The following is a 26,030-nucleotide window of genomic DNA, read 5'->3' on the forward strand; positions in this document are numbered from 1 at the left end:
GTGAGAAAAATTACAATTTTAATATTTTCTTCTTCACTCTTCGGGTACACCATCCAACACGATGTAAGCGGAGAGCGCGCCTCATGCGCATGCCGAATGCATTCCATAATTATACGGAGACCGTTTGATTGTGAGTTTATTCGGCAGAATAAATGATAAATATTCATGTTCGATTAGAGACCAGAAATCGATGGGCGATCCACGCCGGTTACCACCCTATACAGAGCTAATGGGTTTACACTGGTTAATTTACATGCGATTCTGGTGAACGGGGTTGCAATCCACGCATGCGTAGAAATATTTGAATTTCTCGCTCTCCGGGCGAACCCGAGCCGTCCCGAGCCCAGGTGTTTCGTTGTGAGACGTCACCTGTAAGGGTTGATTCGGTTGAAGATCGTATCTGTGTAATACGTCGTATTATTATGAATAAGTTTTGCATACGATTAAAAAATTGACTTTTAAACTGACCCGATCCTAACGACGCACGGGGTATCGTCGGGCGTTATTATATCGAAAATGTGTCCAATTGGTGCAAGTCCAAGTTCACCGGGGATGAAAAATTGGACGATCATAATAAAAACCGTTTTATCACATGCGCGTATAGTTATACATTTAACGTATTTTACAAGCAATCAAAAAATTAGCGCAAATTGTATGTATGTATATAAGGATAATATAACTATACACGGTAATTACAGCCTTCATGTATTTCCGCATTTTATATCTATCGCAGTTAAAATGATTATTCACTGCACTTTCCCGCAATTAAGTATATAGGCGCACGTAATAACGTGTACGTTTTCATATTCCCCCCCCCCCCCCCCTCCTCCCGAGAAAAAGAAACACCCAAAAAAATAAAATAAAATAGAATAACATCAGAAAGAAAATATGCAAAACACGTCGTGCGTTATCGTGGAATGTTGTTACTTTACGTTCGCATATTTACATTACGGCGAATTAGGGGAGAGGGAAGTTATTGATGAAGAGAAATAGAATCGAAGAAAATTCGGTGAAACTATTTCAAAAGGCGTAAATAATTTTCCACGCGCCTTGTACCCTATATTATGTGTGAAAAAAATTGTGTAAGGTCGTCGAGACCCTGGCGGGTGGATCGCGTATTAGACACAATGAATAATAAGTATGACTCGAGTAGATATCGCTATTACACGAGTACACATTTAAACTTGAATATCTGAGCACGCATGGATAGGTATATAGTACCTACGCTCAATCGCACGTAATACACGAAGCAAGTATTCAGAAATAATTTTTTATTCCAGGGCATTAGCGGCAGTACGAACGCGGTATAGGGATCAAATAGTTCGTGGATTCCGCAGAGTATAGAAATTTTTTTGTTCAAAATTATTCTCGATTGTATAAATCATTGGATATTAATTATGTTAAGAAAAGAGTTACTGTTATTCGCCATCTTATTGATTTCGTTAATCCATCGGACCGATTGTCAAACTCTAACCAATCGTAACCCAGCGCAGGCAGTTTCTCATGATACGACCAATGCCGAGTACAACAGCGATGCCGGTAGGTGAAATTTTTTCTGTACTTTGGATATTTCAATACCGTGCCAGCGATATGATTGATAACGGAACATTGACTAATAATTTTACAGCGAACTTCCAGACCGGCGGGACACAAGGGGCTAAAGCGGTCAGGAAAGCTCGTGCGGTAGTAGGCAACGCAATCGTTGATCTCATGCAATTACCATTTTCTTTACTCTCACGGCTGTTTGGACTGATACGGTTACCTTTTTCTCTCATAACGAATATTACTCCTCTTTATACAAACCTCTTGGGCGGTTGGGTGTTCACTGTACCCGTAAAATTGCTCGAATTTATCTTCTCGAATCTGTGGAACATGACGAAGAGATTCGTTCTACCAACCCTCGACGACGTCTGCATGAAATTAACGAACACGGATTCTATATCGGATGACATGAAGACGACCCTGAACTCGGCGCATACAGCCTACACGTGGATGAAACGCTTCGGGTTTTTGCGTCCCGTTTGAAAATCTTACAATATTATCCCGCGCTTTGAAACCCACGTATTTATATGGATATGTAAAAGTGTAAAAAAATTGTATATTCCTGCCACAATAAGAAATTCATGTTATCAGTTTAATTTCAATAACAATCTTGACCTAGAACGACTCCCATACTGTGAAATAACCCATAATTATTCGCTGATTACAGTTGGCTAGTCAAAGGCGATGTACGGTAAATTTCACCTCTACACCCGTAGCTCGGTGCCACTCTCGCGAATGATCATCGTTAAATCTTAAGTAAATATGATTTTACAACTAGCCTCATTCCGTTCCCCAAGTTTAGGGATATGAGAGTTTCGGTACAGCCAATGTCAGGTCAGAAAAATTCTATCATATCACGTTGATTGTTGGAATTCTCAATAAACCCGTTTATTTCCTCTTGATATTCTTAGCTTCATTTCTTCAATTGCTTTAACAAAAGAAGAGAGGCAAATTGAAATGTTTGAACTGCGACGGGCTTAACACAACCAATGAAATCGCATTAGAAATTATGGGATTGTCACTTTATTGCAATCATCATTATTATAATCATAATATCAATAATCAACACGATAATACACCCCATGGAGAGAGGGGTGATACCAATTGTAAACATACCGAACATCGTCGGAATTGACGAAGCGTGGGCAGGGAGGGAGGGGGAGAGGGGACAACAAACCAGACGCAAGGTGATCGCGGCTAACGAGGTTAAGCTTGGGCCGCAGGGGTGTAAATCGCATTCTTTTTGAATTATCGAAACATGACCTTATTCAATCTGTATCCGCATCTGCAAATGGGGATATTTCTTGGTCAATTTTTTATGAAGCCTCGACCAGCTGCCCACCAAAAATACTGTTGGTCATCGGATCCACTAGGCGCCTCAAGAGCGACACGATGGGATCTTTCAACAATTTCGGTGGCGAGACAGGCGGAAACTCATCGAGCAGCTTTTCGACGAAGCTGGAAAAACCGTGGTACTCGTCGACACCGTTGCATGTCCATCCAGGTGCCGTGTCATCACCGAGAACGCAGGGCAATAATCCACCCAATAGACGTCCCAGAGCACCGTTTGTTATTTCTTGTACGGCCGTTAGCAGATTGATCATTGCAGAAACCAAGTTGCCTATTATCGGCAAGTCTTGCACCGTGCCGATTAATCTAGTCAGCAATCCGGTCAACCCCCCTTCTTGCGCGGCATCAGCGTCTCGTTTCGTTTGAAGACTTTCTGTTTAACAACAATAAGAAAGTATGAAAATTTCCATTGTTATTGGCACCGGTGAAATGGTAAAAACTAAATATGTGTACTGTTACACTACACATGTCGTTTCTTTTATAATTCTTACTAGCGGTTGCACATTCCATCGTGAGTACGACGAAGATCAACAGACTCAATAACTTCTTCATGGTGAATTATTTAGTCCGTAATTCGAACCGTTCAAGAGATTATGGAAGAATAGAAGTACGCTAACAAAATGCAACCTCTTATAACCGCGACTTTATTGGGTGATTGGGCGACACCTTTCGCGAAGAAACCAGATAAATAAAAAATGAGCCGTCATCGCGCCCGTCGTTGTACCTAATTCGAAAAAAAAAAAACATATTCGCGCATTACCCCCCATTCGGAGCGAGTTTTATCGGCAACCTTGGTGCGAATTATGCGATATCTGTTCTTTACGTATAAGTAGATACAGTTAGACACCTTCTGCACTCGATCGTCCATATCGCGGAACGCATATTTTGAATACCCACGTACGTACGTACGTAAGTATTCGCGTGTGTACTCCTACCTGACAATAAAATGTTAATTGACGTTGAAAAACTGTAATTAAAAAATGACCCACGAAGATATTACGTCGCGCGATCACGCGATAACGTAACGAGTTATCAATTTTTCAAGTTGCGGTACATACGTAGAAATTATAACCACGATTATCGACGAAATTCTATAATTATGCCAATCGTTACACGATATAATTTACAGCTTTTTGTCGTCATACCAAAAACGAAAATAAAAGTATGAAACGAGAAAATAAACAAAAGAAATAATTGTAGATCAAAGGTTTTGGAACATCGATTCCGAGATCAATTTGGCGCGTCGGTATCGCGGTGCAGCTGCGACATAAATACATACGTATTGGTATACATGTAGTTTGGTATACAATAGTATACGTATAGGTGTAGCTTATACATAAGTATACTACATCATACATCATATACGTATGGAATACGTTCATACATATGGAACCTTGATGGCGAATGTCGGTGAATGGTAATCGCTTTAGAGTTATGGCTGTACGTGCAGTAGGTTTCATTGTCTCTTTTGAAAAAAAGTAGAGAGAGGAGGAGAGTGCAGCGGGGCTTCCTATTATTTTGCCGGAAATTAGACCGAGATCGATCGATCGATCGATCGCTGTGCAGGATGCATTGTTCGCCGTCTGCTGTTATGTGTGAAATCTAATCGATAAAATGATTCCCACGATCTTCTGAACGATCGCTGGAAACAACAAAAAAAAAAACAAAAACAAAAACAAACAGACCAACAAAATTAAAGGAGAGTTTCGGTTAACCAAACTGTTACGTTTACGACTCTTCGCAACGTTTCTCTGGGATACATCTGAGTCACGAGCGTTGCCACATGTATTACATGTATGTATAAAGTATGGTAGGTACATACGTACGTACGTACGCTGCTAATGGCTAATGGGCGATGAGTACTATGACTCGGCAAGACGGGTAATTCGAAGGAGGGTCACGTGGGGGTGGATGGCGAAATGCGATGAGCGGGATAGACATCCGCCGTTTAAAAAACAAACGTACAGAAACGTCACTACCGTACTACCTGTATATTACGACTGCGTGTATATCTACATCATAATGAGCGCACGCCCGTTGCCACGCTCCGCCGTGCCTGAAATGAATAATTCTACGGCGTTTACGTACCGATTCGCGATCGGTACAAGCTTCCCAATTCATTGTCAGTTTTTATCCCGATTCCGAAATTTCCAACTCGAATAACTCTCACCCGCCGTTCGAAGTTAGTCGTCAAACTGATCCGAACGAAACCGCGTAGCCGATAAATGCACCGCTGCTAATTCCATTTATAGAATCGGCGCGTATTCCCCGTGACGAAGACGCGAGGTAATCGCCGTTCGCGATGAAGATCGAAAGATTTCGAGGGCGGGCGCGACAATATGCGGTGAATACGTACGGCACGTGGATGTATCGGTGTAGAATGGGGGCGCATATACAACTTATACACCAAAACGCAACCTACAATGAAATCTTTTTACAACGATCTTTGTTCTTACATCCAGGTATGTCACAAACATGAGATATAATAGGCGTATATCAAAGTCCATAGAAATTCAGTTGAATTGTTCGCCTGCGGTAAGCGCGAGTCCTTCCACAATGACGCGTTCGTCAGACGAGGATATGGTGTAATAGCTCGAGTATCGTCAACTGTTGTTATTAACCTTATTGTTATGATTATAATTCTCTTTTTGTTGCAGGCATCGATCCGACCGAGGTATAAGATCGCCAAGATTTTGTGACCTACCGAAATTCGGGGGAGGAAATTCCGTGAATTTCATCGAGTAAAAGAATTACTCGGAGTTCGATCGCGTCGCGATCGAGTCGTACGACTAATTATGCTAACGTACCGGGTAATCACCTCATGATTCAATCTGTGTACACAGGTGCGTTTGCAGCCGGTAGTTCAGGAACAGTCGGGGAAACGCGTACGTGGCACAAAACGGATGTAGTGATTAACGAATTTACATGACAACCTGCGGTATATCGGCTAGAAATAATGGATAGAAGTAAAGATATACGATCACAAGTATAATACACGTACGCACGTGATATATAGGTATATCTCTCCGATTGTCGGCGAAATGGGAACGCGTGAATAGGCCCCTATTCGCATGCGAACGCGACGCGCAGAAAAGCACCCGCGCGACAATAATTAACTTAATACCCACCGCTTGTATCACCCGTTGCCGCAACAGTATATGGAACGATACCGCGTTACACATCTTCAACGTCTACAATGTTTCTATACCCCGAACGACTCGCCGCCGTATACACACACCGCCGATAAGATACTTTTGCCCGTAGACGTGAAAATGAAATTCCGAAGAGTTTTGATTTTCATTGAAAAGTAAGTCGACGCACCGTAACGCGGTATACATACGGGTATAGGTATGTTCGGGTACAACCTGTACGAACGCCCACGTTCGTCTCGCGGAGTGGCGGCGATTGGGAAATCATGGAAATTTCTTACGATTGGCGCAAGTTCGCCGCGATTGCCGATGCGACGGGTGCTATGTACATACATACGTGTACGTACGTACGTACGTAAATTCGTCCGCGTACCACCTGGAGCCGAAATGGAACATCCGTGCGTGTATGTACCTGCGTAGAATTTACTCGGTATCCCCAACTGCTAGCGACTCTGTATACACACGTCGCAACAATGCCCACGATGATGACAATACCGTGCAGGTATATAATATACGAATTACCCGTGTCTGCGCGTAGCCACTCATACATCGATCGGTACTCTCGTGCATGTACCCACATCCGTTTATATATACACAAGTTTTCACGCATCGGATGCGCCAGAACAGGCAGTATTCGACTCGACGTTGACGGGGTTGCGAACGCAACGCGGCCCGTCTCACTCGGAATTTCAATAAAAAATTCACCCGAAAAACTTCGTACGGAAAAAGTAGAACCCGCGCAATATTGGGTGGACGGAAGGCGGGCGATCGCGCACACTTTTGTCGATCGTTGTTATTGTAATAATAATAATAATAATAATAACAACAACAACAACAACAACAACAATAATAATAATAATAATAATAATAATAATAATAATAATAATAATAATAATAATAATAATAATAATAATAATAATAATAATAATAATAATAATAATAATAATAATAATAATAATAATAATAATAATAACAATAATAATAATAATAATAATAATAATAATAATAATAACAACAACAACAACAATAATAATAATAATAATAATAATAATAATAATAATAATAATAATAATAATAATAATAATAATAATAATAATAATAATAATAATAATAATAATAATAATAATAATAATAATAATAATAATAATAATAATAATAATAATAATAATAATAATAATAATAATAATAATAATAATAGTCACGGAATCAACGGTACTCGTACATACGTACGTACGTACGTACGACGAATGCATCGTAGATGCAAGTTGGTATCTGTAAAGTTTGCGGAGACGAGTGGAACGCACGCCTACGTGCTATATATATCGATATCGGTGTCCAGCCTATGTGATTTGAATCGTCCGGCAATCGAGGAGGGTCGGTTTACGGGCTTTTACGCCCGTTGCCCAACAATCGGGTGGTAGTCGGGCGCTCCGAGGCGGGAAACTTATTGTACATGGTACGCGTGTGCGTGGATCTGCGTAGACGTAGATCGCGAAAATTGCGCGACGGTGCAGCCGAGGAGCAAGTTGCGTGTAAGTATACACGTGTCGATTCCACGTAGTTACGCAACACTTCGCAAACTGTATGTACCAAGAATTGAGTAAAAGACTATGGCGAGTTGCGCTGGGCGGAGTTCGTCTTCTTATTGTTAACGGGGCTGAAGAGTCGGGAGTGCGGGAGTCCGGGAGACCGGGAGACCGGGAGACGGTCCTCAACACTTTTATTTCAAACTCGACGGTGAAACTGGAAGGGCAGGGGGACTGAATGTGATAAAAAGTGTTCGTCGTTGCGCTGCACGTGAGCACCAGCAGCACTCTGTCCCGCATCGTCGATTGCCGCAATAAAACTAGGGAGCAAAGATACGTTGAAAAAAGTATACCGATAAAATAATGACTCGGACATTTTGCGCCAAATCTCTTTCGATCTTGTGTGCCATATGCGCAGGTAAGCCGCCCTCGTATCGTTTGAATCCCAGCAAATAAACTACCGGAGTGAAAATGTGTACAAGTTGTTACCCGTTATACATATTATACATACGCATAACCCACTTACGTTATGTAAACTATGCGCGACTTGTAACGTTGCAGTTTGCGGATTACAACGATGCGACGAGGATATCGGTGGTTGGGAAAAGGTAGCCGGAATGAGACCAGAATCCGTACGTTCGACGCGAATACTTTACGAGGGCGTAGATTCGCAGGGGATCACTGCAACGTGTTTCAAGAGGTATGAGCGTTTGAACGCGCGCGCCAAAAATTGATTAGTCTAAACAGCAGTCGACGCCGTAATTACAACAGAACGTGCTCGGCACAAGCGTGGATCTGATAAGGAAAATGAAAATAAGAATAAACGAACACATATACACCTAACAATTTCACGTTGATCTCATGCATTCATATCCCCTGTTGCTGTTGTTGTTGTTTTTTTTAGATGCGATGCGTCAAACTGTACCGCCTTCGTGGTTGACTTGCAGCGGGGTGGATGCTTCAGCGTTGAGGTCACTTCGGAACAATTTCTACCAGAACCAAATGTTACTTTCTACCACAAAATCTGTATAAGAGGTAGGTACGCACGCATTGCTCGACCTGAACGTTTTCGCTTTCATCGTCCTTCCGACAATGCGATAACCATACGTAGTACCACTCGACGAGTTCCGCTCCCGTTCGGCGTATATGTATAACAGACTTATTGTTAGCGCCGACCGCAGATTGCGTAATGATACATTTTCGCTGAGGATAATTAAATTTTTTCAGTACCTGCGGACTGCCGGGCCCGGCGCCTCTGGCAGGTAGAACGAACGCTAGGTGCTATTCTAGTCGACGCGTCTCCAACGTGGTTACCAGGAATAATGACGAGGGCGGAGTGCTACCAGCGTTGCATAGCCGCCGGTAATGACCACGCCAATCTATAAGAATAACAATGATGATAGCGACGACGACGACGACGACGACGACGACGACGACGACGACGACGACGACGACGACATACTTTTCGGAATTAATTTCGTTTGATTCGATTCGGCTGCACCTCCGTTTAATCGTTATCCGAACGTAGGAAGAAATTGCAGGTCCGCCCGTTATCGTACCGCGGAAGACTTGCGGATCGGAGATACGCGGGGTAGGTGCGCCCTCTCCAACGTCGACAGGGGTAACAGGCCGCAGGCGTACAGGGCCTCGATGTACAGGGACGAGTATCTGCAAAATCAGTGCCATAATTTGAGTGAGTACGGACGAATCCCTATGAATTCATCAAGTTACAGAATCGAAACGATACGAGAGATGAATGTGTCGGATTTCTACAGCCAAGGCTGACTACTGTTCGTATTCGGAGTATCGGGACACGACCATGTTGTATTCGGATCTGAGGATCATCGGGCTCGATCCGGAAGAGGTAGGTAGGCGCCCGACATTGCGTTCGTGAAGTTAGCGTATCAATTCTTGGCAGATCAAGAAATATACAAGGAGTTCTTTGCGCAAGCCACCGAGTTCCACTGTTCTAGATACGTTTCGAGAATAGTTTCATGGATTTAGGTCAGGGGGAAGTGATCCGCTGGAAGTGAAAATGATCTGCTAACTTCCCGTAGGTCTATGTACTTGGAAACCATAATTCCAGCATCTAGGTATCATCCGATGATCACCGACAATTTATTTAATCCTCCGAAAGCCTAGTTCATGATCTGCCGATGTGACGGCTCGAGTTCTGGGTTCCGGATGCCAAGATGTGAATTCAGCAGAGTTCTAGCCTCCGAATGTCATGCGATGATTATCAAAAATTTATTTCATTTTTCCAACACTGAGAGCCCGATCTGCTGATGATATTGTTTGCGAAAAATGATCTGCTACGGAAAGTTAGCAGATCATTATTTTAATTTGATTTCCCCTGACCTAAATCCATAGAACTTTCCGTATAACCTATGATAGAACTATTCTCGAAACGTATCTATAGTAGAACCGTGGAACTCGATGGCTCGCGTGAAGAACTCCTCATACTACATATATTTCTTGATCCGCTAAGAATCGATACGCTAACTTCACGAACATCCCGAGGTTTCTGAATTTCTGAAATTCTAACCGGCGATAACGAGTACTTACGCTCATCAGTGCGAGGCGAGGTGCGACGCGAGTTCCGACGGATTCAACTGCAGGGGATACAGTACGATACGTCGCACGAACGGTGGAAACACCGAGCCCGCTTTACTCTGCCTTCTTCACGCCGACGGCACCGTCGGAGCTGGTCCCAGTTCCTTGATAAACGCTCCCAATTTAATCTACAGGGAACGCGAACCCTGCCTGGACCGTACGTTTCCAGTAATTATTAGTCAACCGATTTCCATTCGAACAATGACCTCGTTACCCCCCTTTCGACAATGCAAAAACTTGAGTAATTGAACGCGTTTCATACCTCCACCAAAGTTCGAGTTCGATGCACGAACGGCAGCCTTGCGATAGAGCTCACCACCGAGGTTCCTTTCTGGGGGAGAATATACGCGAGCGGATGGGGCGAACGGTGCGGCGTGCACGGGAGCGGTAGGAATTTAACATCCCTCCGTCTGACGTTGCCCCGGATAATCGACGACCCTGCCGAGGACGGGGCAAGGGCCTGCGGAGTCGCTCGCGCGATTTCGATCGACAGCCGCAACCGGTAATTGGATTTTCGTAGCGCAGCGTGGCCATTTTTCGTCCGTCCCGATTCCGATTCGGTCGGGAGTTGGGTGCACGTGCGTATAAATCGAGTATGTGATGATTTTTCGCCTTGCAGAAGCCGGACGGTGGCGTGGGCGACGATAGTCGTTCAATTCAACCCGATAATCCAGCGACTGGGGGACCAGGCGGTCAGAGTTGGGTGTTTCCTCGACGGGGATGCGGACGACCTTCCGCAGCCGAGGAATATAACGGTGCACTCGGACGTTCGTTTCATCGATCCCAAGTGAGGATGCCACATACTGAACCAAGAAAGAGATTAGAATGTTGTTGTTGTTGTTTTTTTCACTTTACCGTCAACTAACCGTGGGGGTTGATTTACGTTCAAGCGCGGGTCTACCACCGATTGTTACCACCGTCATTAACTCGTCGTCGGACGCACCCACGGTCAGAATGAGGATACTCGACGACAGTCTCATGCGCGACGCCACCGTTACGCAGCTGGGGCAGAAATTGATCCTTAAAATCGAGATTACCCCACCTCACGGTAATGTCCTTGTCATCACCTTGAACGACGCAATAACAATAGCTTACTTCTGTATTCCGACGTATACTAATTAACCGCGTCGCGTTAAGCTGGATTTATCCTACAGATGGACCTCTACGCGTTACTTTATACGCTACTTTACGGACTTGCAATTGGGTAATTTCACGTGAGCCCGAGCCCTTCTGATTCTGCGGAGAATTTAGTATGTCCTTCTACTCCACTAGAAACGTTTTTGCGAATTTTTTGAAATTTTTTCACCCAACTCAAATAAAGTTAAAAACAAAATCCCCTTTCTTTCTTTTAAATAGCCATTTTCGAAATCCGACACTTTTTTTACTTTTTCTGGGCTGGGTGAAGGAGTTCTCAAAAACGTCTTCAGTGAAGTAGACAAGCAAAAAGAGAAGGGGTCGGCTTTGAGAGTGATTGATTTCCCACGGGATGCCCCAATTACATCCCGATCGAAATTGTATCACGAACTGACCGCATAATTTCAGGAGCGTACGACATATTTGCCGGACATTTGGTCGCTAGTAGCGCGGGAGGTGATTCCTCGTATCTGCTTATCGACGAGATCGGGTGTCCGACGGACTCTGGTACGTTTCCGGCGCTCGTACGAGACACGGACAACAGTTCACTTGTCGGAAGATTTACCGCCTTCAAGTTCCCCAACAGCCAATTAGTCAGGTTCAATGTCGTGGTAAAGTTCTGCGCTGGAAGATGCGAACCGGTAAGCAACACCCGGTGCAGTAATATCGTTGGCCCGTCTCTCTCTGTTCGTTATCGATAATCCACCTACGTCTCGTGTAATTGAAGGCGCGATGCAGCAACGGCGTCGGTTCATACGGAAGGCGGCGCAGGGAGGTGGACGAGGACGAAGCCGCGGAAGCTAAAGTAAACGAAATCCTACCGAAGGGGACTCCGGATCAGCTGCCCCTGCAATTTTCGATAATAGTTCAGAGTCCTGTCGTATCGCCGGACCCTCTCCGCTCGCGGGACAACGCCGTTCCGGACACGGTTCTCATAGCCGGCGGTCGTAAGTCTGCCAAAAAAAAACATTTCCGTCGTTCAACGCTCCGTTGTGACACGTAGGTCTGCGTGTTGTGACTCGGGTGCTCGTTTGTTTACAGATACGTTGGAAAGTTTACTTTGCGTGGACGCCGGGCTGGCCTTGGGATTGCTCATACTCTGGCTGATCGTTCAAATAATATTAACGGCTGGCTGTTTGGTGGCGGTAAAACGTTACAGGCGATTGGCTCGACAGGCGGAAGAAGACCGCGCCGATATCCTGGCCAGGCATCTTTACGGCATTCACGGTGGCAATTTTGAAGTTGCTAGGCGAGTACGGTGGGCCGATCACAACGGCTCGTCCGTAAGCTAGTACCTATATCGATCGATGTCGCGTCCTTCTGTACAAACAATATATTCATGGAATCATGATCTGGGATTCATCAGATAATAAACATGAAACGTGAAAGGTCGTATTTATTATTGTTTTGGTGCATACCCTTTCCATTATTTTTTTTTTTTTTCTTTCAAATTACCAGGTATAATCCTCTAAATGAACACTGTAAAACGTTTACAGACCCTTGTGAGGTTGGATTTGAATTTCCGTTTGAACGAGGTAGCGGCACTTCGCAGACTGTATTCTGCAAAACAGGTCCTTCCAAGAACAACGCAACCGCAGCGCCGCACCTCCGCATGCCGCGGGATACGAGAAGCGCTAACTTGAAAACAATCTTTTGACGAACGCAGTTTCGCTTATTCGAAACGTGACCGCGATTTGTCGTAGCGTTCTTCGGCAGCGTCAGTAGTGCTTGGGTCGTTGAGGAGTGATTTTCTGTTAGCAATAAATTCTTGAATTGGTTGGCTAGAAGTGGTTGATGTTTCGGGAAAAAACGCGTCTAAAGCATATAAGTCCGTATAATCATCGAGCTGATTTTTCCAGAGATCTAAGGTTGAATAAGGTATTTATTTCAAGATTTTCCAACTGTCACCACGTGTCGGCATTCTTATCGAAAAGCTCGTCGAAAAGATTTTGCCTGCGAATCCGATTACATCCCGTGCCAAACATTTTTCTTTGGAGAACGCAAGTAAAGTTTGCCTTCAGAATATAATTTGCAGTCGTCATAATTATTCCGTTTAGAGCTCACGCCTATTGTTCATTTTTAAAACAAAAATTATAGTTCTCTTGCCACGTTTTTTTTTACATACCCTTTAGCTCTTTTACCTGGCTATGTCCGTTCGTATTTCGCAATCGATGTTATTTCCAGCATGGTAATATGACCTTACTCGGTCTTATCAGCAAAAGTTGCGAATTATTTTTCTGCGCTTTCAAATCCGTCAATAGAGTCGATCATTTTTGGTACTTTGTTCTCTTGATGGTTTTAAAATACTTTTCGTTAAACATTCCCGGCTTATGTGTGTAAATAATTATTTTCTGTTACAGTCACCAAATGTCTGACCAAGCAGGCAGGGCTCCGAGGGGCCGGGCTAGGGGTCGAGCCCGAGACCAAACTGGTGCAAGGCCGGCTGCTGCTGCCCCGCTTCCAGTACCCCAGGGTGCATGGGCTCATAGACCTGCTACACAGCCAACTCCAGCGCAGCCATTGGCACAACCGAGTACACGGCGACCACCCTCCGCAGCTCTTCCGCAGTCTCATCAGGTAAGATTTCAGTTGCTCTAGGTTTCTAATGGCTGAATATTTGAAAATAAATCAGCTGGTCAAATTTCTATACTTGCCTTGGTCAGGTTCGATGTATTAAAGTGTTGAGGGTATAATAGTCCAAGATCCCAGAGCAGTAAGACACAACTTATTTTCTCAAGCATAGAACTTTCGGTTCTAAGTATTCTCTCGTGTACTTTTTAATACCTGTACGTTTGTGGAGTTGGCGCGATGACCCTACGTAGGTACCAGCTGAGGAAGTTAACTAAAAATCAGAGTGACTTAATTTAAATTCTAATGACTGATTTTCATATATATTTTGGGCCAGAACTTTTGTCAGATGCTTTATAGCTCTACAAAAAATAAATGAACTTGAGTTATTTTCAATTGTGTGATATTCATTTATGTTATTGAGATGACTTTTACAAATTTATATTTAATCAGTTAGACAAATTGTAATGACCAAACATCTCCTGAACACAAAAATTACTCAACTATGAAAATGAGTGCGAGAGAGCTATACATGTGTTTCAGAGCTAGTGAGACATCTATGGTAACTCGGGTCCCCTTCTTAAACTCACAATCTGTTTCATTGTCAGTCTACTGTATGTGTATCAGACTGATTAAAAAAAACGACTATTTTTTTTTTTTTTTTTTTTTTTTTTTAAATTATATCAGAAATATTGTTGGAAATGATGAAAAAAAAACCTGTAAAATCCACTGCCCTTAATATCAAGATGTCCCCCGCATGATAACATTCAATTTCCCATATGATTAACTTATGGAAAATATGAATATGATTAACATATGGGAAAGCTTGTTCTTTTGAGTTTAGAATTTTATAACTATATTGGTTCATCAAGAAGGCTAGACCAAATCATTTTCTTGTATAAAATTGAACGATCTACAGAAAAGCTCTTCTATAATTTTTCGATAAACCGACGCGTTTCAAAGTTATTCAACTTTGAAACATAATTTATAATATTTCATTTTTCACCTTTAAAATATAAATGAATATGGAGGTATTTGTTACTTTTTTGTTGCCAATTTGTTACGCTAATCCGAATTTTGTTGCTGTTACCATTTTCGAAAAAACTGTGGTTGGCTAATTTTAATTAAAAGCTGCCTCGTAATAGAACTATCAGGGACTCATAAGGACGATATGCGAAAGCTATCCTAGTCGCGTATACATTTCGAGGCGCAACATATTAGCTCCAAACATATTTTTGCACGCTGTGACATTGTTGCTTGCTGTTGCAGCCGCCAGTCAGCCTCTTGCCGTTGCGACAACAGTGTTCTACACTTCTTTTATTTTATAATACATAGTACTCTTTAGTAGTTTTAATGTAATGTTTTCGTGAGCCTTGTATAATATCAATCATTCTTTTCCTTGTTATTTTCGAAATGCCACGAGGATTTTATTGCTTGATATACCTGCGTATTTACCCTCGTATTTAGGGGAAATCAATTTGTAGCTCAATTATTTCCGATGTTCATATGCAGAGATCAGATAAAAAAAAATATCATCTTCCATTCTTCCATTTTTTCAATCCATGTAATTTATATTGAAAAATTTTCAATTTTATTGGAACTGAAACATTCAATTTGAAACATTTTTCATGACGTTTTTAATTGGAAATTTATATTTTTCAATTTTTCATTAATTGAAAAACGCATAATTTTTTTTATAATAATAACAATTTATAATAACAATATAGTATATTTTTCAGCTTCCTGAGCTCAAAAATCTGACAATCATTTGAAAAAACACTGGTTTAAAATATTTAAATTGCGATATCTCCCTAAATATAGAATAAATATAGTGTTCCGAAAAATCGATATTCTTAACGAAAAGAGTGTGAATTTTCATAATTGCAGAAAATTGTTGTTAGAAAAAATTCGATTACCAGTGATAATTATTGTAATAATAACACATTCTTTAACGATAATAATAATGATTACTTTTATAATCAAAATTACTTCTATAATCAAAATTATCATAAAAAAATATGCGTTTTTCGATTAATGAGAAATTGAAAAAATTTTTTAATATGAATTATATGGATTGAAAAAATGGAAAAATAGGAAAGGAGAATTTTTTTTTGGCCGATCTCTGTTCTTATGTATATCGCGCGAGTCAGATACTATACCTATACATTCTAAGAAATACCTAGCCTACTGGGGGTTTTTCCGAAAACTTTAAGAGTAACGAATTTGGTATTGTAACAAAATAGCAACCAAAAAATGGGTCGTTTCTATGAGTCCCTGATTTTTCTATCACAAGGCGGCAGCCAGCTTGTTGTTAGATCAAAGTTAGCTATCCGCAATTTTCTCGGGTATATTTAAAACAACAAAATTGGGATTGTCGTAACAAATAAGCAACAAAAAAAAATACGTCATTTTTTTGTGATCAGGGGGCATCCGGCTAGAATTAAAGTTAGCTGACCGGAGTTTTGTCGAAAATGGTAAGAGCAAAAAAATTCGGAATAGTGCAACAAATTAGCAATAAAAAAGTAACAAATTCTCCCATATTCATTTTTGCTGGCAGCTCAAAGTGGTTATGCAACTTGATAGACGTGATCTTGGACTAGTATTGGATACGAACATATATCTATCATTTTTCATGCGAGATTTTCTAGTTTTAAGTATGGAGAGAGACGCAAATTCTTTTATTGGTCGCTGGAAAGGTGCACTGGTCGGAAAAACCAGGTGTTTCAGGTAAAAAACTATTATATTGAATTTCATAAAATACGAGGTGCGGCTCGATGATTTCACAGTGTGGGGACCCGTCAACTCTATTTGTGCCGAATACACTACAGTAAAAGCTCTTTATTCGCTGGGTATGTGTTCCATAAATATGCCGCGAATACAGAAACCGTGAATATGGAATAGTAATTTACATGGGATTATAGGGGATACGTTTCTGGGTAACAAAATAGAAAGAAGGAAAAAAAAACAAACAAACAAATATATAAGAATATCAGTTTAATTGAAGTTTTCGAACATTTTAATTAATTTTCTTGAGGCTTGGGCAATGGTTTGAAGAATTTTGTAATTTTCTCTTGCTCATTTCATCTTCTCGGTTTTTAAAAGCTCCTTCAATTCATCAGACTGATACCCAGCAGTCGCATTGACCTCCGTGAAGTGAGCCCCTCACTTTTCGAAAATTGAAATTTTGACGATTGTTCCAAATTGTTCTAGATTTGTTCTACATTGTTCCAAAAAATGAATGTTCTAGTGTGAACTGGAAACCTAGAAAATCGAAAAAAAGGTTTTTTGACCTAGCCCCCCACTTTTTGAAAATTTAAATTTTATCAATTGTTCTAGATCGTTCTAGTTGTTCCAAACATTGTTCCAGAAGCGCAACGTCCTAAGTCCAAGAACAAGGCCAGAAAACTCAAAAATAGTTTTTTTACTAGCTCCCCACATTTTGAAAATTTCAATTTTCTCAATTGTTCTAGGTTGTTCTAGTTGTTCCAAATATTGTTCCAGAAGCGCAACGTCGTAAGTCCAAAATCGAGCCGGATAATTCCAAAAAACTTTTTGAGTCGCTACTTTTTTTTTAGAAAATCGGAATTTTCTCGATTGTTCCAGGTTGTATGATATCGACAAGAATTAGCTGCCTAAATCTGCCTATTCTCTTGTATAACGAATTTTTGTCCGAGCTCGTGCATCCGAAATAGCGTATCACAATATGGCGGCGGCCAGCGCGCGGCGCGGCGCGGCATTCAGAATTACCTCTGTGAAGTTGGCCCCCCATTTATGAAAAATGAAGTTTCTTTTTTGAGTTCTGGCTTCCTCCCGAAGAGTTCTAGAGTTCTTTACGAATATCAGAAATAGTTCCGTTGATAAAGGGGGTGAAAACCCCCTAAAAAATTTCTTCGCATTAGGGGGGCCAACTTCACGAAATTGAGAAACAGAAATCTATGATAACTATTCCTACTCAGCTCGAATCGAAAAACATCACAGAAAGAATCGTCAGAACTCTTGTAGGGCTATCCAGAACTCCTTGAAAAAACAACAAAACTCGAAATGAGAATTTGTTATGCGCAAAAAACTATCTCTGGCACTCAGAATGTCGAATAACTTTTCCGTTTGAACTTGGATCGGAAAACTTTGGAGGAACAATCGACAGAACTCGTGTAGGGCTACCTAGAACTCCTCGAAAAAACCTTGGAACTCGGAATGGATATTTTTGATAGGCAAAAAACTATCTCTGGCACTCGAAGTCTCGAATAACGTTCTCGTTCCGACTCGGATCGACTAACTCTATGGAAAGAATCGGCAAAACCCTTGCAGGGCTCTGTAGATCAAATATTGTACAATTTCTCGTTCCTGCCACCCATCACCTAGCGCATCAACGTACTCACATATGAGTTCTTCTCGTTCTTAGCGTTATCCAAGGCCAACGACGTGGACGTGACGAGATCTGGCCTCTTTTTTTTTTTTTTTTCCTTTGCCTTGTATTTTGTATTTTTTTTGTAATTTTTTATTATTATTTTTCTTTTTTTGCAGTTTTTTATTATTTTTTTTTGTAATTTTTAATTATTTTTTTGTTTATTATTCCATACAATTTTCTGATCTTTTTTATTATATCATCCATTTTTTTTAAATTTTTATTCGATCTTTATCCGTACGTTTTTATGGTACATTTCTGACGTACATAAATACATGTGGTAAAACACGAGTTTCAAGGTTTCTCAAATGAGTTCTGACGATTCTTTCTGTGATGTTTTTCGATTCGAGCTGATTGTGAGTAGGAATAGTTATCATAGATTTCTGTTTCTCAATTTCGTGAAGTTGGCCCCCCTAATGCGAAGAAATTTTTTAGGGGGTTTTCACCCCCTTTATCAACGGAACTGTTTCTGATATTCGTAAAGAACTCTAGAACTCTTCGGGGGGGAAGCCAGAACTCAAAAAAGAAACTTCATTTTTCATAAATGGGGGGGCCAACTTCACAGAGGTTTCAGAATTCTGTTTATCATGCAAGACGCTCACGTTATTTGATAATTCTTTTACAACTATTTTTTTTTTTTCATTATAAATAATGTTTGCACGTAAGCTACAATTATACCGTAAGAACCTCAGGAAAGTGAACAAGATAGGGAACGCATGAGCGCGAGAGAGAGCTTATGGAAGTTCCGTGAGTGCGAGACAGACAGACTGCCTGCCCCTCCGTTGCCTTTGAGTCCCCACTCCGCCAAATTGTAAACAGACTATCGCTAGAGCTGTGATAGCCTGTTTAAAGAAAATCAATAAAAAAAAGTCTGTGATATCAAGAATAATAAGTATTAATAATTGTAATTAGAATCATTAAAGATTTAAATACATTTACATTAACAAAAAAAAATTATATTTTCATGAGAAAACCTTCATTTTGAATTGGGAACTTTTTTGAAAATTTTTTAATATTTAAAGGAACAAAGTCAATCCTATTTATGCTAATGGTTTTTGTTTTATCAATTGTGAGAGAAAAACACTCTCAACCCGAACGCGCTTACTTATTGTTAGATCACAGCTCTAGCGATGGTCTGTTTACAATTTGGCGGAGTGGGGACTCGAAGGCAACGGAGGGGCAGGCAGTCTGTCTGTCTCGCACTCACGGAACTTCCATAAGCTCTCTCTCGCGCTCATGCGTTCCCTATGTTGTTCACTTTCCTGAGATTCTTACGGTATATTGTAACGGCGCGAGCGGTAAAATAGTAAATGATTAGTAAATTGAAGCGGGTTTTTGAATAGCGCTGGGAAAATCTGATCCGTAAAGTCGGAGCTCAAAATAAAGAGAAGCAATTCAACTTGCTGAACGAGCCAAAGGAATAAAATGCTGGGAAAATGTTGTATTTGAAAATATGCTGTGGTCAGTCAGAAGTCAGGCTTAAGACTGGTGAACATCGCTGTTTACAAAAAGACTCTTATACCACGAACAAAACTGTGTCAAATAACTGAAAATAATTTGGGGGTAGGTTTAGGAGGCGGATATAAATCGAAGGGCATAGCCCGGCATATATAACAATATATATATTCTAGGTTTTTATGAATAAAATATGTTCTTCATGCTCAAATAATATTTCTTGTGCAGGGTCTCATGATGAAGTCGTGAAATTTACTCGACTACTAGCTGTAGGATCAATACAAATATTTTTTATTTCATTTATCGATATTTTTGATCCATTATTCTGTTAATTATATGACGTGTGAATTTGATCGTATCAGGATCATAGGTAAGAATAATTTTCTTCAATTGAAGGATCCTTGTCATCATTGTCACCGCCATCATCATCATCATTATTATTATTATTATTATTATTATTATTATTATTATTATATGGTATAATATAAAAATCATGTTCTAAGTGGGTTAGTGTTGTGAATATTTGTCTTCAAATCCTTTACATACTGTGTTTTATCAAATGAGGCCTGATTTTTATGTATTCCGTCGCCATATCAGATCCGCCATACTGTTAGGATAATTTTTTACTTCAAACTCATAATCAGCGACCTCGAAAACCCCCGAGTAAGGATTCCTATTGTTAGTCAAATTTAACGTCGTTTTGAGGTTTTGGCCACGATTTGGGGATTTGGTCCCACTGTGCGCCGTCGCGAAGAAATGCCATTCGGCTGGTACTCCGAAATCTTCTTGGTGGTAGTGAAGATTTGTAAAATTTTTGAAAAATAGAAAAAAAAAAAAAAAATTACCCGCCATCGACCGTGGCTTAAAATTCTTGTTTTTTCAACTATTTTTGAGAATGTTTTCAACATTTTCAAAAATGACATTCTTTGGAAAAAATAGATTTAAAATTTTTTGATTTTGAAAAGTACGTATCTTCGTGATCAATTTCATCTATAACTTTTTTTGATCCGACAGATAGATTCAAAGATAGAGGCGTTCAAACATTTGGCAGTCCGTGGGCTTTTGAAATTTAAAAAAATTGATAGATCAAAAATCAGTGGCGGAAAAAATTTGAAAAAAATCATGAGCACTTTTTTCGACGTGCCGAATATCAGAAAAAAAATTTGAAAAAAAAAACCGAAAGGGATGAGGGTCAAAGGCTGTCCAGGTTCGCGTGGAACTCCCCGTACGTACTTATTAGATGCCTGAATAAATAACTTTTTAGCCGCGAATATAGGAATAGGGTCGCATTTTTTTAATCCGCGAATAAAGGAGCTTTTACTGTAGTTTAGTTACTTTTGCAATGCTTTGACTACCCATCGCACCATACCAGCGATAAATAGAAGAGAATGCACCTCTTTCTTTTTCTAAAAACTCCTGAAAATGCACCTGAATAGTTGAAACTACGAAATGGTTGGCGGATATTAGCTTTTCGAGGAACGATATTATTTCTAGCAGCCCCCGAAAAGTGTTTTTAAGTACCCAGATTTTCCGCTGCCTCATAAGAGTCAAATTTAGCAAGTCTTGATGGGAACGGAGGAAATAGCCAGGAATATATGGAATAGATGGGAGGGAAATCGGTCATGTGCTCATGTAAGTGGTGATTTCATTGGTGGTATATAGTCTGAAAAAATGCACGGGGCGCAGATGGGGCCAACTCGCGGAAAATCTCAAAATCTTCAAAATGCTTGCAAGGCGAGCGAACGCCACGACATTCTATATTTTTGACCTCGACGTATCCAGGTTTTACGAGGTTGCCCATTCAGAGTTGCTTCATGGGCATCCAAAACCTTTAGAATAGCCGATTGCCATTTGACAATCGAAAATGAACAATTTGAAAAAATTCTTTCCAGACTGTGGGACGTGCAGCCCAGCTTTCCGGAGCAAGAGGCGACGGTAGCCACAGTGATCTGTCTGCAACAGCGCAGACAATAAATATTGGTAACTAACAACTATGTGTCACACATGAATATTATAGTTGGGGTTTCAATTTATATCTTGGTGTCAATCTTTTGCGAGAAATTAGTCAACTTTAAGGGACTCGTGACTGTGTTTCATAGGTGCCGGAGGAGATAATGGCGGTGCTGTTATAGGCCGTGGCGCACTGCGAGGCAGGCGCCAGCTTCCTCCTAATTTACTGATCACGCGTCCAACTGGGCTAGTAACAAAGCAAGGTATTAGCTTATCTTCAAACTTTCGATTCTCCGAAGATCACCCTTCTCAAGTACCGTTGTCCTAATTTTTGTTCGTTTTGTTTTTCGCGATAAAGGAACATTTGGGCGGCACCTAAAACTAACAGCGAACTATTTCAAATTGCTGAGCACCACTGACTGGTGCCTCTATCAATATCGTGTGGATTTTGCTCCCGATGAGGAGCGAACCATGGTTCGCAAAGGCCTTTTAAGACCACACAAGGATACTTTAGGTCCCTACATATTCGATGGAACTGTTTTGTACACAAGTAACCGTCTGCCTGAGGTAAGTATCAGCTGGAAGACGAAATTATTTCTCCTGTCTTATGAAATTACAATATCTCTGATGGAATTTCAGAAAATGGAGCTCTTTTCCACAAGAGTATCCGACGAAGCGCACATACGTGTCAGTATCAAAGAGGTTGGAGATTTGGTGAGAGGTGACTACCATTATCTCCAGTTCTTCAACATAATTATGCGCAAGTGTCTCGGACATCTAAATTTGCAACTTGTCGGTCGGGACTACTACGATGCCCAGTCCAAGGTATTCACAATTTTATCCTTGAAACATCTAAATCTGAGTTCGGGGTGCATCAGGTCTTTGATACTTATGAATTCAAATCTTGACTTGATATGAATATAAGGTTCGTAGCGTATCCTAACTTCTCATCAATTCTTGTCGTCCCAGATTGAATTACGAGACATTAATCTGGAGCTATGGCCCGGTTATCTGACTTCGATACGTCAACATGAGAAGGATATCTTGATGTGCTCAGAAATTAGCCACAAAGTGATGAGGCAGCAAACGTTGTACGACATCCTGGAAGATTGCCGAAGAAACAGCAGACAAGACTACCAGGTAAGTAGATTGAAACTGCATCAGTTTTTTGCCCATCAAACTATACCCGACTTTTCACCTCATTTTGATCTTTTCAACGAACAGAAAAGCTTTTCACTCGCCGTGATTGGCCAGGTTGTTCTCACTGGATACAACAATAACACGTACCGAATCGATGATATCGACTACGCTGTAAACCCACAGTCTACATTCCAACTGCGCAACGGTGAAAGCATTTCCTATTTGGATTACTACAAAAACAAGTACCAGATTCGAATCCGACAGCCCACGCAACCAATGCTGGTCTCACGAACCAAACCACGAGAGCGTAGAGCTGGACTGGGAGAATTGGTGTATCTAGTCCCGGAACTTTGTAGGGCAACCGGTAAGTCTAGTTTCCTTTATTATTTTTCACAACGACGAATATTGATCCAGCGGTTCTGTTATCTCAGAACTTATCGCGAATATTTTTCGTGTTTCTAGGTATAACCGATGACATGAGAGCTCAATGGCCGGTAATGAAGGCCTTGTCCGAACATATGCGGGTCGGCCCAGAAAGTCGAATTCAAAAATTGCTGGCCTTCAACAGACGTTTACGGACAGAGCCAAGGGTTGTCGAAGATCTGAAAGAATGGAACCTCAATCTGCACAATGATTTGGTGCAAATTCCTGGGAGACAGCTCCCCCCAGAGAAAATCGTCTTTGGAAGAGATCAGAAGGTCGATGCTGGTCAGGATGCAGACTGGACGAGAGAACTACGAAATGTGAAAATGTTGTCCTGCGGCAAACTCGACAATTGGGCTCTCATTGTTCCCTCTCGAGCAAAGCGAGATGTCGACGTAAGTTTCTGTTCGATTAATAAATATCAGAGCGGTATTCGGAGGCCTTCAAATAATTGGATTTCTTTCATTTCGAGAAATTGGTAAATTTTGAATTGCAGAATTTCGTGTCAACGCTGCTACAAGTAGGAGGAAAGCTGGGATTCCAAATGGCTCAACCTCGCATACACGAAATATCCGACGACAGGGGCCAGACCTACTTGGATGTGATCGAAAACATCCTGAGTAAAGTATCCGTAAAACTGATATTCTGCGTTGTGCCAAACAATCGCCCCGAAAGGTACTCCGCGATCAAGAAAAAGTGCTGCACGGATCGCCCCATTCCGACTCAGGTCTTCCTAGCCAAAAACTTGACGAACAAGGGGCTGGCGTCCATCGCCACGAAAGTGGCCATCCAGATGAACTGCAAGATCGGGGGCGCACCTTGGACGGTAGAAATTCCTTTGAGTGGACTAATGATCGCGGGATTCGACGTTTGCCACGATACCTCCTCCAAAGGAAGGGACTATGGTGAGTTTCGGTTTTTCAGAATATTTCTCCTCACGTCCCACGCGAATATTTCCTTCTCGAATCCGGCCCCGAATGAAAACCCAATCGATCCGCAGGTGCTCTGGTCGCTTCGCTGGACCGATCCTGCAGCCAATATTTCAGCGCGGTCAGCGCCCACTCCTCCGGAGAAGAGCTCTCGAACGATTTATCCGCAAACATGTGCAAGGCGCTCTACGCCTACCGAGAAAAGAACCAGTCGCTGCCGCAGCGCATAGTGATTTACAGAGACGGAGTCGGCGAGGGGCAGATCCCTTACGTCTACGAACACGAGGTGACACTCCTGAGGCAACGCCTCACCCAATTCTACGGAAATTCAGAGGTCAAGTTGGCCTTCATAATAGTGACGAAGCGCCTGAACACCAGACTGTTCATGGGCAACAAGTACAATCCACCTCCCGGCACCGTTGTGGATGACGTGATCACCAGCCCCGAGAAGTACGATTTTTTCATCGTCCCTCAGTCCGTCAGACAAGGCTCCGTCTCACCGACGGCCTTCAACGTCATATCCGACAACGTCGGTCTGGACGCCGATAAAATACAGCGTCTCACTTACAAGATGACGCACATATACTACAACTGGAGCGGAACCGTAAGAGTCCCTGCGCCTTGCCAGTACGCGCACAAGCTGGCGTTCTTGGTCGCGCAATCTCTGCACAGGTTGCCGGATGCCGCTTTACAAAATCTCTTGTACTTCCTCTAACTCGTCCGCAGCGAACTGCTTCGGAGGGCGGCTTGTTCTGTATAACGTTTAAGACTAGTGACACGGTAGCCTCGTTTTGTTTTGTTTTTCAAATTTATTTCAAATACCTTATCATAGAAGTAACCAGGCATAGATTTTATACGTTTATAGTCACGAAGACACCGAACACTATGAAGATCATATTAAGTTGTTTGTATTTCTATTTTTTCTTTTATTTCGTTGTTACTTCTCATTGTTTCGTTTTAATACATCTGAACTTGCGGAATGTTAAGAAGACAGAGATGATCGACGCTCTAGATACTGAGTGCTGTTACCAAACGTATGTCAATTGAATCGGAGCTTTGATTGTTACTTTCAGTTATTCGCATGCGAATGACCAGTCTGAATTCAGTCTAGTCCGTCAAGATGGTATCGTTACATTATCCTATCAGTATTCATCCAAATCAATAATAATCACGAGTATTTTTAGAGTACATACGGACGTATGTAATTTTGTTCAAGGGCTATGTGCTATCCTGATTATAAGTTCCAGATTATTGCAATTGTTATAATTTTTTTTCGCCACACAAATACTTATTTGTATACGAATGTGCAGAAATTCTAAGCTTCTCCGTTACACACGCTGCACTTGAACCTTACTTTCTTGCTTTTAATTATCCATAACTAAAAACGTAGTTTTATGGCTCACGGTACGGTGGCCATACATTCATTGTGATATACGTAGATATAATCTCACCCTTGTACGATGTGACGATTTATATTTTTCTCAATAAAAATACCAAAGAATTACCAAAAAGTTAATGCAACGCCGTCGAACGTCAACCTATCGTTCGCTATCACAAAATAATGCCCATTCGATGTTCTAATTCACACGTGACATGTTTTTAACGCACGTCATCAGCGCGAGATCCTGACGTTCTCGAATCATCGATCCTGACATTATCGAGATATCGAACGAAAAACTGAAAAATTAAGAACTTGAACCTGGTGTTTGTTTTTTTTTTCCCCCATTTCTCGTGATACTTGGCGAAAAAGTGTTCATTATTGATCTTGTAGAACATATTAACACCTGTAATATGCTAGTTTTTTTATATTTTTCTAATTCAGATTACGACTTCTGGCGCGCTGCGA

General features: G+C 41.3%; 4 protein-coding genes across 7 annotated transcripts; 3 read left to right on the top strand and 1 right to left on the bottom strand.

Moving 5' to 3' along the window:
* The first annotated feature begins 919 nt into the window (after nt 1–919).
* LOC105683118 lies at nt 920–2,138 on the top strand. Of its 2 annotated transcripts, none has more exons than XM_012395488.3 (3): nt 920–1,210; nt 1,281–1,539; nt 1,628–2,138. In XM_012395488.3, the coding sequence occupies exons 2-3, from the start codon at nt 1,398–1,400 to the stop codon at nt 2,023–2,025; spliced, it is 540 nt and encodes a 179-aa protein (XP_012250911.2). In that variant the 5' UTR covers nt 920–1,210; nt 1,281–1,397; the 3' UTR covers nt 2,026–2,138. The 2 variants fall into 2 exon arrangements, with proteins under 2 accessions (XP_012250911.2, XP_020706387.2); XM_020850728.2 differs by having other exon boundaries at nt 920–1,138.
* Nucleotides 2,139–2,549: 411 nt separating this feature from the next.
* On the bottom strand, nt 2,550–5,645 carry LOC105683119. Of its 2 annotated transcripts, none has more exons than XM_048649639.1 (2): nt 5,597–5,645; nt 2,550–3,265 (listed from the first exon to the last, which is right to left on the bottom strand). In XM_048649639.1, exons 1-2 carry the CDS (start codon nt 5,628–5,630, stop codon nt 2,859–2,861), a joined length of 441 nt encoding a protein of 146 aa, XP_048505596.1. In that variant the 5' UTR covers nt 5,631–5,645; the 3' UTR covers nt 2,550–2,858. The 2 variants fall into 2 exon arrangements, with proteins under 2 accessions (XP_048505596.1, XP_012250913.2); XM_012395490.3 differs by lacking the exon at nt 5,597–5,645 and adding an exon at nt 3,384–3,549.
* Nucleotides 5,646–7,200: 1,555 nt separating this feature from the next.
* On the top strand, nt 7,201–12,702 carry LOC105683030. Of its 2 annotated transcripts, none has more exons than XM_048649581.1 (13): nt 7,201–7,573; nt 8,129–8,267; nt 8,472–8,602; nt 8,795–8,929; nt 9,096–9,260; nt 9,343–9,431; nt 10,142–10,337; nt 10,454–10,682; nt 10,800–10,967; nt 11,071–11,228; nt 11,723–11,955; nt 12,042–12,261; nt 12,356–12,702. In XM_048649581.1, the coding sequence occupies exons 1-13, from the start codon at nt 7,495–7,497 to the stop codon at nt 12,604–12,606; spliced, it is 2,193 nt and encodes a 730-aa protein (XP_048505538.1). In that variant the 5' UTR covers nt 7,201–7,494; the 3' UTR covers nt 12,607–12,702. The 2 variants fall into 2 exon arrangements, with proteins under 2 accessions (XP_048505538.1, XP_020706349.2); XM_020850690.2 differs by having other exon boundaries at nt 7,202–7,985.
* A 181-nt stretch (nt 12,703–12,883) lies between these two features.
* On the top strand, nt 12,884–25,700 carry LOC105683106 (piwi-like protein Siwi). The gene is made up of 11 exons (XM_012395463.3): nt 12,884–13,192; nt 13,675–13,891; nt 21,635–21,722; nt 21,842–21,955; nt 22,051–22,259; nt 22,332–22,517; nt 22,662–22,832; nt 22,917–23,196; nt 23,295–23,650; nt 23,752–24,160; nt 24,256–25,700. Exons 2-11 carry the CDS (start codon nt 13,682–13,684, stop codon nt 24,897–24,899), a joined length of 2,667 nt encoding a protein of 888 aa, XP_012250886.2. The 5' UTR covers nt 12,884–13,192; nt 13,675–13,681; the 3' UTR covers nt 24,900–25,700.
* Nucleotides 25,701–26,030: the final 330 nt, after the last annotated feature.

Source organism: Athalia rosae, chromosome 2, assembly GCF_917208135.1.
Source record: "Athalia rosae chromosome 2, iyAthRosa1.1, whole genome shotgun sequence".
Classification (NCBI taxonomy): Eukaryota; Metazoa; Arthropoda; class Insecta; order Hymenoptera; family Athaliidae; genus Athalia; species Athalia rosae.